Below are 13,816 nucleotides of genomic sequence, written 5' to 3' on the forward strand. Positions count from 1 at the left end.
TCTAACTCAGGCCTTAATGCTTAGTAAGTAGGACACACTTAAAGGGTTTTTCCACGACCAACTGATGAAGTAGCCACAGGATAGGTCATCAGTATACGATCGTTACATGTCTGACACCCGGACCCCGCACCGATCAGCTGCACCGTCTCCCTCAGGGCACCGGATGTTTTGAACGATATGCAGTAGTTGAAGCAGATGGCTCCGACTGCTGCATAGCAGCCGTTCTGCAGAACTGCAGCTCTGCTCCTATTCATTTGAATAGGAGCGGAGCTGCAGTACTACATCTGGGCCGCTATTCTATGATCGAAGCCATCTGCTTCCGGAATGGATGTCCATTCTCTGGAGGCAGCTGCAGCAGCTGATCGGTGTGGGGTCCGGTTGTCCGGTGGATAAGTCATCAGTTGTCTGGTCGTGGAAAACCCCTTTAACAGATTAAAATTTACTAATATGTACTAGGCTTCAAATTTGGCATAAGAGCCCATAAATCATACAAACACTCCAATGATTTGAACACGTCTTTTTATAGACATATCCCACATAACAAAAAGTGAAAAAATGGAATCAAAATCCAGAATGCCATAAATGGAAATATGTATTTATTATTTTATTTATTAAATATCTTCATTTCTTTACTTCTCCCTGTGCGCATTTCTTCCTGTTACCCCATGATGGGTCATACTTGTAGTTGATAAAATTACAGATTGTTAATCTATTTTACTCATCCAGTTTTGTCAGTACCCAAAGGCTTGGAATGTACTGCAATGTACTAAATGCCCTCTAGCATATTAGAAACTAATCCTGTTTTTCTTTTATGCTAGCAAAGCAGTGACTTAGAAACTCCGGAGAACACGGGCAAATGAATTTCAATAGTTTAGGGAATACAGACAGTAACTATTATCAGAACTGAATTGGGCATTTGGGCAGAGCATTTATTATTTCACTGTTCAAAAGAACCAAGAATATATCATATTTTTAGCCATTATGAAATTTTCTTCATTTTAATGATACCCTTAGCATTTGAATTGACACTTTACTCTGCTGTGAAGAGGGAGCCAAAAGAAACACATAAAATCCTACGGTAGAGAAAATATTTCTGGACCTGAGAGAATAAAATATCTGTGATTCACTTTCCAGATGTCTGTTATTTTAATACACTTTTTAAAAAGTAACTCGGAAAAATGCAGATAGGCTAGCAAAGGGTACATTAAAGCCAATGCAGATAGTAAGCTATATGTTATGTATTTTTCTCACTTCACAATCGAGCATTCAAAGTTCTCTAGTGGACAATGACTGGGACAGACATAAATGCAATAATCACATGACTTTTTTTTTAACGGAGATTACTTTTTTATGTAGATTACATACATAGATTACATATATACATCTTTAGTTGAAACCCACACCTCCACCGTGTAATGCCTGAAGAGAGATACAGTATCTGCCTTGTAATGCATACATTATCAGTGTGGAGCAAACAACGCCAGGCAAGCTGCCCCATTATCCAGTCCTGGTATCACTATACTGACCTCAATTTCTACCAGTGTCCTAGAATCCAATATCTTTGACTAAAGAACCTCTTTAAACATGCAGCATACAGTAAGGCTGGATTCACACGAGCGTAAAGGACGGAACGTATTTGGGCCGCAAGTCCCGGACCGAACACACTGCAGGAAGCCGGGCTCCTAGCATCATAGTTATGTACGATGCTAGAAGTCCCTGCCTCTTCGTGGAACTACTGTCCCGTACTGAAAACATGATTACAGTACGGGACAGTTGTCCCGCAGCGAGGGTTAGAAATTGAAATTGAGAGGGTATACTATGCAGATTGGCATACCGGATCCATTGAAGGCAGAACTTTTCAAGTTAATAGTGTTGAAGTCAAGGAAAATACTGGTACGTTTTTCATCAATACAGATATTATCGAGTCACTTTTTTCCAGGAGTGTGCGATTGTCTGTTTAGCAGCTAAAAAAAACAAAAGTAAGTCATTTAACTTGTGTATGGGTAAGCAAAGCTAATTTAAGATGGACTAAGGCTAGCTGTGTTATTAAGAGAACACGATCTGCCTGTAGGGTGCGCATGCGCGCTCTGACAGTCCCTTAAAGGGTCAGTGCGCGCACAAGTAAAGTGTTCCCAGCCTATCCCTGCATACCCTGGACTATTTAAGGAAGTCTGGCCTGTATCCCAGTGCCTGAGCAACGTTGTACTACCTAGAGTTATCCTGCAAAGGTTCCATATCATGTGTCCGTTACCAGTCGGTATCCTGTACCCTGTATCCTGTGTCACGGACTAGTCAGTGTCCTGTATCCTGTAGCCGCTTCAAATAATCCAGCACCAGCCTGCTTCCAGTAATCCAGCACCAGCCTGCTTCCAGTAATCCGGCACCAGCCTGCTTCCAGTAAACCAGAACCAGCCTGCTTCCAGTAATCCAGCACCAGCTTGTATCCACTATCTGCCTGTATCCAGCTGCCACCAAGGTACCATCTAACGGTGACTGTTTAACACCTGTCTGGGCACCAGGTACTCCGTTCCGGCGGAGTAGCCCAATGGATCCACAACCCCATTGGATGTTACAAGGACTTTATATGCTGTTTCCATAGTGGTAACAGAGCAATGAGAAACTGAATCCTATATAGAATGTCTGTCAGCTTCAGTAATGGCTGTACCTAGGTCCTGATGACATTTGTTAACGTATGTTTGTGGGGAAGTAGTAGGGTGAGCCAAAATGTATTTATTAAGAAGGGAAATGAGGCCTTTATAGTTGGGACTTTTAGTCACAGATCGAACATGTAGAGAGATTTGAGATCGTGTCTGTTTTTGTATACAGAGGTCAGAGGACATCCAACATCAGGAATATCCAGATATACCAACATAGGCACGTGTTAGTGGTTATGCAATGCAGTCACCTGTGAAATGTTGGCCGCTTGATAATATTTGGCTACATTGGAGACGCCTGGTCCCCCATCCATTTCAAAGGCACATAGGCTATGTCTGGACATGCGAGGCCTGGTGCCGGGCCACATAAAGGGCAAGAATTTATTTTGGATGAGTTTTAAGATATGTGGGGTACTTTAAAGTGTAACTGCGACCCCCTCCAATCTGTAAAACAATCCGGTGAGTGCTGTGCCGCTTTGTTTCTGATTGGCCGAGTCAGCGGTGTACGGGATTCTAAATCTTCTCGCTTGAACGCCCACAGATCAAAACTTCCGACACGCCACTAAGGAGGGTACGTTCACACTGAGCGAATAGGTTGCGTTAAAACACACAGCATATCCGCCGTGGACAACACAGGGAATTCCGGTCGAAAAACCGCACCAAATTGTTGGGCAGTTTTTCGCCCAGAATGTCTGCTGCGGAAAACAGCACGTAGAAAAAAAAAGGCTAAGGCTGTATTTTCACGTCCGATTTTCACGTCCGAGGTGCATCTGTGCTCTGTACTGTGGGATGCGTTATCATGCATCCCCCATAGACTAGAGTCTATGGAGGGATGCGTGAAGCGTGAATAAATAGGACATGTCCTATTTTCTCACGGACCCTTCCCACGGTCCGTTGAAACATCGGCCGTGTGAACGGCCCCATTGAATTACATAGGTCCGTGTGTCGGCTGTTGTTTTAACGGCTGTCACAAAGACGTATAACACGTTCGTGTAAATTAGGCTTTACCCGTCGCCATGGCGACACATCCCTCTGACATTCTGCTGCCTCAGCAATCACGTGGGATGAAACTTTATCCCTGGAGGCAGGGCTGGACGCAGAAGCAGAGAGTTCTGGGTAAGTATAATCTTTTTTTTTTTTTTGAGTTGTGATTTTTGCAGCGGAATCGCTGCGAACCCGCCACAAAAATTGCAACATCTGATATTTGGTTTATCTCCATGCAACAGAAAAGCAGCAATTCGGCAGCATAAATTGACATGCTGTGGATTAAAAAAACGCATGTCAATTTATAAACGGTTTTTCGGCTGACTTTTTATGCAGCGGCGGATGAGAATTGTTCAAATCTCATCCACTTTGCTGCTACTGTAATGGTATGTTCACATGCAAATGAAAAACGTCTGTAAAATTCGGAGCTGATTTCAAGGGAAAACAGCCTCTGATTTTCAGCCGTTTTTGAAACGTTTTTTGAGGCAATTAAAGTGGCCGATTTTGGAGCTGTTTTTCTATTAACACAATGAAAAACGACTCCAAAAACGGCTCAAGGAGTGACATGCATTTCTTTTTATGGGGCATTTTTTTGCGCGCCATTTTTCCCATTGAAATGGGCAGATGTTTGGAGTCGTTCAGCGTTCGTTTTTTTCAGCCGTTATTCAGGGCGTTTACGGCCCGAAAACGGCTGAAAATAAGCCGTGTGAACATACCCTTATACATACCCTGCAGATTTTCCGCAATTAAATCCGTTGCTGAAAATCCACAGTATTTACGGTATGTGTGAAACCCGGTCTGACAAGACAAAAGTTTTTTAAAAAGTTCAGGTTTGGTCTAAGGAACGGATCAAAGGAGGATAGCTTGCCGTATAAAGGGTCTGATAATTAGGGGTAATGCACACACCAAAATATTCTAGGCAGTGTCCAGCCCATTAAGCAACGTCCCTTATTTTAGACAATTTATAAAACTGTCAAGGAACAAGCAAAAAGTGCCTAAGGCCAGAGTCACACGAACGAGTGCAAACTTTGACATGAAAAACTGACGTTGCACCCGTGTGGGACCCGTTCTCACAGATCCCTCGAAGACTTGAGTCTATCGAGAAATCTGTGAAAACTGAAGAAAATAAAACATGTTCTATTTTTCAATGGACCTTTCACACAGTCCGTTGAAACAACGGCCGAGTGAACGGCTCCACTGAAATACATGCCGTTGTTTTAACGGCTGTCACACGGACGTATACTACGATCGTCTGAATTCGGCCTAAAACACATTTTAAATTTTGCGCATGGTGTGTATGCAAGTTATTTGCAGCAATTTGTGCCAGAATTCTGGTGCATTTTGCTAAGTAAGTCTCCCCCAATTTGTTTATAACAAACACACAAAATCAATGCACCATATCATTTATTGTGTAGTGTGACAATGCAAACATACTGTAATTTCAGAAGTCAAATTAAAATTAGTATTCATTTTGGAAATGTTATATATAATTTTCAGCAGTCACTTTTTACATTTCTTGTACTCTGGGTAGAACTTTAGTAAACAGACACCAACAGTATATAAGGAAAGGTAACTAATGTTAGAATTACGACTTTGCAACGTCGTTCTGGCACATTATGGGACTTGGTGTTGCGCTTCTGTGCACTACCAACGTCCGGACGCCGGAAGTGTCGTCGCTGGAGTACCGACCGGCCTCTCGCATGCGCCATATTAGAGCGGGAGGTGAGCTAATGTACCTAATTAACGATTCAGGTGCACTACTACTATTTAAACTCCTACCATACACTGATTCAGCACCCCATGACGAAGACAGGTGCGAAACGTGCGTTGTTGTGCTGGTCAGTGTGAAGGCATTTAATATGGCATGGTAAAATTCATATATGTATTTGCTTCTGTCTAGTCATAATGGTGTATGTTGGTATACTCTGTAGATTTTTTACTTGACAGTTTCTATGATACTTTATGTATTTTGGTAGTATTGTAAAACCACCATTATTGTCCTGCCTTATATATCACACTGTCTTTCTTTGTGTGCAATGTTTTTGCACATGTTTTATTGGTTGTTTTTAATGGTTTGTACAACTATTTGTGTAAAATAAATAAAGTATTTATCTTTTTTTGCTATATTGTCTGATATACTTATTATATAGCATTTAGGGAAAAGGTATTGGTTTTGTGTATTGTTAACATAAGGCTGACATATTTCCTGATCATGGCCATAGCTAAATAATGGCCCGCTTCTTTGTACTAACCTTTTCTCCAAGCTGAAAGTCCACTTTATCTGGCCACTCATTATAAGAGGGACATCCCATTTATCAATATACTGGCTTGCCTTTGAACCCCCTCTAATTTTCTCCATTTTTTTTAACTGTGTAGAGCCCAAAACTGAACCCCATTAGCAATGTTAAAAAACTTTTTTGTTATTTAAAAAAGAAAGTATGCATGGGTAGAAACCATTTTAAAACCTTCATATTCAAAATTGAGTTTTTGATCAAAAGAAATAGGTATAGGGGATATTGGGGATTAAGGTACAGACAGTGAGTCATTGAACTCAAGGATCCCACTGGATTGGATTGTCATTGGTTATGAGGTGTCATGTCTACCTATTGTAGAATCTTTGGTTAAACTGACTACAAACACACAATAAGGGCCTGTACACATCTGCATTGGAGGCTTCGTTAGGAGCCTTTGTCACAGAGCCTGCTGTAAAAAAATGGAAACAATAGCACACCATGCTGCGCTATTGCTTCCGGTAAAACCACAGGCACTCTGACGGAACTCCTCTGGAACCCATTAAAGTCAATACAATGGAACCAGCACTCCCGGCATTTTTGTTGTTCTGCTCATCTCAGGCCTCATGCACACGACCGTATTTTTTCCCACCCGTAAATACTGGCGTAAATACGGGTCCGGTGTCACACGTATTCCACCTGTTTTGCACCAGTATTTACGAACTCGTGCCCGTAGATATGGGTCCGGTGTCACACGTATTCCACCCGTATTTACGAGCACGTTTTTGGTGGCAAAATAGCACTGCACTAATCGGCAGCCCCTTCTCTCTATCAGTGCAGGATAGAGAGAAGGGACAGCCTTTTCTGTAATAAAAGTTAAAGAAATTCATACTTACCCGGCCGTTGTCTTGGTGACGCGTCCCTCTCTTCACATCCAGCCCGACATCCCTGGATGACGCGGCAGTCCATGTGACCGCTGCAGCCTGTGATTGACCTGTGATTGGCTGCAGCGGTCACATGGCCTGAAACGTCATCCAGGACGTCGGGCCGGATGTCGAGAGGGACACGTCACCAAGGCAACGGGCGGGAGACCGGACTGGAGGAAGCAGGAAGTTGTCGGTAAGTATGAAAGTCTTTTATTTTTATTTTTTACAGGTTTATACTGATCGGTAGTCACTGTCCAGGGTGCGGAAAAAGTTACTGCCGATCAGTTAACTCTTTCAGCTCCCTGGACAGTGACTATTTACTGACGTCGCTTAGCAACGCTGCCGTAATGACGGGTGCACACATGTAGCCACCCGTCATTACGAGAGCTCCATAGACTTCTATGGACTGTCCGTGCCGTTATTACGGCCTGAAATAGGACATGTTCTATCTTTTTCAACGGCACGGGCACCTTCCCGTGAGAAAACGGGAAGGCACCCGTCGCCAATAGAAGTCTATGAGCCCGTTATTACGGGTTGTAATTACGACCCGTAATAACGGGAGTTTTTACGGTCGTGTGCATGAGGCCAAACAGAGCAGAACAATGGAAACACCAATGCAGGTGTGAACTGAGGCAATTATCGGGCAGACAAGCGTTCATAGAACGCAAGTTGACGATAATTGCCCTGTGTAAACAGGGCAGCGATTAGCTGATGAACGAGCAAACGCTCTTGCATCTGCTGATCGTATCATTTTAAAAAAGTGAAATATTATCATTGTCGGCATTGTAAACAGGGAGACGCGTTGCCGACATAATAATAATAATGTATGGGGACGAGCGATCGAAGTAACGACATCGTACTGTTTGACAATGTACTTAAATCCATAACCCTCTGTGTACTGTAAATAAAAAATGGCCTGGGGGAGCAGAAAATGTAGACAAAGTGTTTCTTTATAGAGAATAGATCACTCGTTTTTACCATACAATGGGGGAATACTAGAGTTTAGAGTTAGGGTATGTTCACACGTAGTCAACAAAAACGTCTGAAAATCCAGAGCTGTTTTCAAGGGAAAACAGACCCTGCTTTTCAGACGTTTTTTTACGTCCGTTTTTGGAGCTGTTTTCATTGGAGTCTATGAGAAAACAGCTCTAAAAACGTCCAAAGAAGTGTCCTGCACTTCTTTTTACGAGGCGTAATTTTACGCGTCGTAATTGCCGTACGACGCGTAAAATTACGCGTCGTGTGGACAATACAGCGTTATACCCATAGAAAGTAATGGGCAGATGTTTGACGACGTATTTGAGACGTATTTCCAGACGTAAAACGAGGCAAAATACGCCTCGTATACGTCTGAAATTTGGCCGTGTGAACATACCCTTAATAAGGATTCCAAAGATGGGTTGTTCACTTTAAAATGCATTCTAAAAAGAATAACCTGTTCAGAAATATGTTCACTATTATTAGGAGACTTGTTGGTAAATTATTTATACTGTTTTTCTGGGAAGATTTTCAATAGATTATTGCCAAAGATGTGCCACTTACATAGCGTTACATAACAAACATGCAATTTCCTTCTTTTCATTACGGATACTCTGGGCACTTCCTTGTGTAAATACCAGCAGTTCCAATGCCCAAAATAAGGCATCTTTTAGAAGCATAAAAAATGATGGACTTAAGGATGTATTGTTCCTTTCTTTTTACACAGTGACTAAACATATCTCCTGGCTTTTCCTTACACATCATCAACTTGACGTCCTCTCCATAAATCGCCCTGCTGAAACTGTTTGGCAGAATGCCAAAATCCCTTGCCTTTGTATATTTGCTTTTTTTTTTTTTATATACATCTACACATCATGTGTATACAATTGGTATATTACATAGTTTGCACATATATTAATAAGCGTCTGTTCACATCAGCATTGCCTTTCCGTTGAGGGGTTCCGTCTGAGGTTTCCGTCTCGTTAACCCCTCAACAGAAAGGCAAACTGAAACCTTAGCTTCCGTTTCCCTCACCATTGATCTCAATGCAGTCGATTGCGCTACTGATTCCGTCAAAACAACGGAACCCTGTCACAACGGTGACAAACGGAAACCTTTAGCAATGTTTCCGCCACCATTAAGATCAATGGTGAGGGAAACGGAAGCTAAGGTTTCAGTTTGCCTATCCATTGAGGGGTTAACCCGACAGAAACCTCAGACAGAACCCCTCAATGGAAGGGCAACGCTGATGTGAACACAGCTTTAGGGACATTTTGGAAGAGTATGAAATTCACCAAATATAGCTCCAAAATTGACCACTGGTTCCATGCACCAGTTGAGCTATCTACTGGTAAACCGTGGCGCTATGGGCTTATATGCCTGTGATCAGCTGCTGTCTGCAGTGGCACCACTGTGTAAGTGCCCACTTTCCTTGCTGCACTTAATAAGCTTCCATTCAGTGGATCCCTGAGGACATCCATAGCTGACAGCTAAACTTGGTTTAGCTCTTGACTAGGGCTAACTGGGGTGGGTGGGGAGGGAACATTTTTGCTGGATTTTCCATCATGCTTTTAATGGTGTTTACACAGTTATTTTATTGTGCATAATTTATAAATTATAATTGATATTTGACAATTTATACTTTTATTTGACTATAGACATGTGTCAAAATATAGGCATGTAATAATGTGAAGCAAATCAAAACAGGTAGCTGATAATGCTTCAAGGTCTGCTGAAGAGAAATATCCGACATGGAAGGACTGGTTAAAAAGACATAGCCAGTGATGTAATACAGTTGTATAGATGAATTATTACTAAGTAACTACATTGTTCTCGGTCAGAAAATTGCTACAACCAAAGGAAATGACTTGGGAGAAGCTGGCATACAACAATAAGCATACAGGATAAATAGCATGACACAATAGAACTGAGTCATTACCCACACCACAGGAAATGCTTAAACCCATGATGTTCTAATCCTCTCAAGCAAAGCGGTATAAATCATAGAGACAACCTCATCAGCTGCTATTGGGCTCAGGTTTGTGGGGTATCCAGCTACGACTGTCACAGTGGTACAAAGTGTCATATTTGTTGTTTCATACTTTGGCCCCATTGTTGCTATAATGTGTTCCCTCTTCTCATGTACAGTTGTGTTTGCCATTTTGGAGGTAGGAAAATGATATTGTCAAATAAATGTGCTTCTAATGTGTTCAGATATATGTGACTAGTTATTATTCCCAGGTTGTGACTGTATTATGACTATGCTTTAATTCTAAATTTTATGCATGCATTCTATGCGCCATTCCTTCCATGTAATGGGTGAGTTTATTAACATTACAATAAGTGTACCTTTCTTTTTAAAAGAAAGAGCAGCAGTGGGCGAGGAAGCTGTGTTTTTCCCGCAGTTCTGTAGATTTAGATTATGGCAGTATATTCATGAAAAAAAACCATAATTATATGGTACGGAAACCCTGTAACTAGTTCTCTCTCGCTTGACTTCTCTAGCACTGCTGAAGTCAATGGGGACTAATACTGCTTGTCTGGACAGGAGAACGATGTGAGCACTTCCCACGCTTTCCTCTGCCTGTGATTCTCTGCCTATGAGCAATGCAGTGTCTAACAAGTTAGCATGCCCCAGATTCCCACCTGTTAATACATGTTATTCTGCATTGATTAAGTATGTCCTTTTAAATATAGAAAAAGAAACCTAGAAGCTTTCCACCAATGCATGCAAAATCAGGTCTTGTGTTATGTGGAGCACTGCTCAAACATACAAATCTTGTTGTACCATGACTAGCTTACATTGTCACGTGTCTCTTGTCCTTTGTAGTACAGGATTGGTCAGCTGTACATGATCAGCAAACATAGCCATGAACAAAGTTCTGATGGAGAAGGGGTGGAAGTGATCATCAACGAACCTTATGAAGATCCCATCCATGGCGAAGGGCAATACACTGAGAAGAGAGTCTACCTAAACAGGTGTGATATTATAATGGCATATTTGGACACCATCATTAAAATGAGATAAAACACCAACCATTATATACTTTATCATTGATGAAATCTGTCTAGGTTATTGCTGGAAGGAAAATTGCAGAATTATTGTTGCTTGTGGGAAGGGAGAATACGGTTCTGTCTAGCTCCATTATGTGGGTTTTCCTTTGTGCAGAAGATGTAATACATCACATTATTATCCGTGCTTCAGTTGAGAGTCGAGTAAAAGGTGTTATACTGCTGTTGGCATTACTAGTGTTCAGTTTACTGTCAACAAGGTGATAGGCCCATTCTTTATTTTTCTATGCAGCCTCCTTTATTCTAGTTACACCCCTGATGTTGAAAACCGTGTGTTATGGGGATGCTGAGACTATTCAATGTACTGTTAGAAGATGGAGACAAATACTGTTAAAGCCGTTTTTAAGAGATTTGTCCTTTAATACTAACATATATGAGTTACAGTAATACTGTATGTTGGCTAGGCCTTTCACAACTATTCTGCCTATCAATCCTAACTTTATGAGACTTGTGAAAAGATGTAGGATGAGAACCGAAATTTTTCTTGTGAGTAGATATTAATATTTTATCTGTCACCAGTTGTATCATATTGAATAGAAACTAATAGTAAGTAAAAACTACAAGCATGCTGAAAAGAAAACTAGACCGTATTATTACTGACAAATTACCTGTTCACAGGTGATCAGCATTACATCCATGCTTTTACTAAGGTGTCATGCACATGACCAAGCTGCATGCGCGGAGCCCCGGCATCTCCATACTACAGATCTGTAGGCATGGGGCCTCTGTATTGCAATGTATTGCAATGTAATACATAGGTATTCTCCCCATATGGAGGTATTCTCTCCTAGAAGCAGTGCTGCTGGGGAGAATACCATCATAATACAGCGTCTGATGGGGCATGATGCAGTGATTTTTTTCCTGAATTCATATGAAATCCAACAGAAATGATCTCTATGTCTCGATGTGAAATTAGAAGCATACAAAAGGTACAGTAGGGCTACATTCACCTCTACAGGTGCCATATTGCAGCTCCGTACAACTATGAGATCGTACAGAGCCGCAATATTATCATGTGCATGAGCCATAACAGGGATATCTATACTATATCGAAAAATAAAAATCCTTTATTCACAATTCTGTAATGGACTAATTTATTATGCTGGCATCACCTTCATCTATTAAACTTCTATGAATCTATGAAAGCCAGTTACATTCATACAAATTATAACACACACCGTTTGGCAGCCCATTGCAGTTACGCAGAAATCAATCATTTACAGAACAACATCACAAGTTGACATTTTGACCATATTCAAATTATTCTTGATGTTTAAAATCTATAAGATATTAAGAGAAGAGCAGGGAGTGTAGTGAACTGTAACAGTAGGAGAGAATTAAACATATCACATCTCGCCAACACTTCTCTGTTTGTTCCAGAATAGCTGAAAGGAGCTCGTCGTGACTACTCTGTGCCGGAGATGTCAATTGCAAAGATACTGCAAAGACTCTGACTCACTCTCTTTGTATAAAAGAAAGTGGAGTTAAGGCTGAAATCCTACTAAAACGAGCAAAAAAAGATAACTAATAATGTGTTCCGCTGCCATTAAACTGGTGACATGCATGAGTGCTTACCCAAGTTATTCATTCACAGAGTACAATATGAATGTATGTCACAATCATTACATGGCAGAAAGTGGTGTCCATATAAAGATAGAAAAGATTATCAGAAGTAATGAGAGCATTATAGATTGCTGTAACAATGAGCTTTATCACACAATGGATAGTTTACTCATATGTCAATTATAAGGCAGATGAGTTTCACCAAGGGGTTTTATGTTTGTGTTGAGGGCACTTAAAGGTCATTAAAAAAAAGCCCATCTTTTGGGATGAAGGGGATTCCCACCAGCTCCATACAACTCTTTTGGAAACACTGAAGCAGAAGAGTGTTCCCACTCTGATATACAGAATCTATATTTCATGTTAATCCAGCTAATTAAAAAAACAAACAAACATGCCTTTAGATGGAATTTGACAAAGAACTTAATGTGCCAATACATATTAGACAGGACTCGGCTGAACTTGCTGATTTCTGCAGAATCGTATGACTATCTAATGCATATGGGGCCACCCAACTCTCACCAATGGCAGATGTTGGGGGGGAAAAACGATCAGGCAATTTGGATATACACATGACCAATTATTTGTTCCCACAAGAGCTAAGCCACTGCCAGAGGTGAAAAAATAAACATGCATGCTCGGCCGAGCGTACTGTACATGTTTATGGGGAATTGGTAGAAATAACTGTTGGCTCAACCTTTAGGCTACATTCAGACGAGCGTGTCCGATTTGCGTGCGTAAAAAATGCAGCGTTTTTGCTACATTTCTTGTCCGTGTGCGTTGCGTATTTGAATCCGTGTTCTTGCTTGTGCCATGCATTTTTCACGCCTGTGCAAGCACTTATTCTTTATTTCTCTGCTTTTCAATGTTTTTGATGCGTGAAACACGGACAACACACAGATGTCGTCCATGTGGACAATATAGGACATACAGTGAGTTTCACGCAACAGACAGATGCTGCATGAAAAACAGAGCATGTGTGAATGGCCCCATTGAATTGCATAGGTCCATATGCTGTGAGTGATTACAACACTCAGCACACGGACAAGTATTATGCTCATCTGAGTGAGCCCTTACTGAGACTCTGCTGTGATGACAATAGTGATGAGGATGATGATCATATTGCTAAGCATTTGTGTTTATTCTGTCATTTTGACATAGAGCAGTAGGAACACAAAAGTAAAATCTTAAGGAACCATGGGTTATATGGTTTCTGGATTAAATATTTTTTATAGGGTTAAATTGCTCTTCTAGATTTCACATGTAAAAAATCCTAAAAAGGGCAAACATTTTATTGTAATCATAAATATACGTTAAAACATCCCTTTATTGTATTTTGAACTTAAATGCATTTTATAATGTTAAAACATAAATTTTTTCAGGAGAACACTTTTCTGTTAAACAATAATGA

General features: G+C 41.0%; 1 protein-coding gene across 1 annotated transcript in view; it reads left to right on the forward strand.

Annotated features, from left to right (window-relative positions):
• LOC142662086 (cytoplasmic phosphatidylinositol transfer protein 1-like) overlaps window positions 1–13,816 on the forward strand; it is a 163,464-nt gene that overhangs the window by 68,922 nt on the left and 80,726 nt on the right. Inside the window, exon 2 of the mRNA XM_075839975.1 lies at window positions 10,604–10,752. Within this exon, the coding sequence (XP_075696090.1) occupies window positions 10,604–10,752 (149 nt within the window). The remainder of the gene's footprint in view (window positions 1–10,603; window positions 10,753–13,816) is intronic.

This window comes from Rhinoderma darwinii, chromosome 10, assembly GCF_050947455.1.
Source record: "Rhinoderma darwinii isolate aRhiDar2 chromosome 10, aRhiDar2.hap1, whole genome shotgun sequence".
In the NCBI taxonomy this organism is placed as follows: Eukaryota; Metazoa; Chordata; class Amphibia; order Anura; family Rhinodermatidae; genus Rhinoderma; species Rhinoderma darwinii.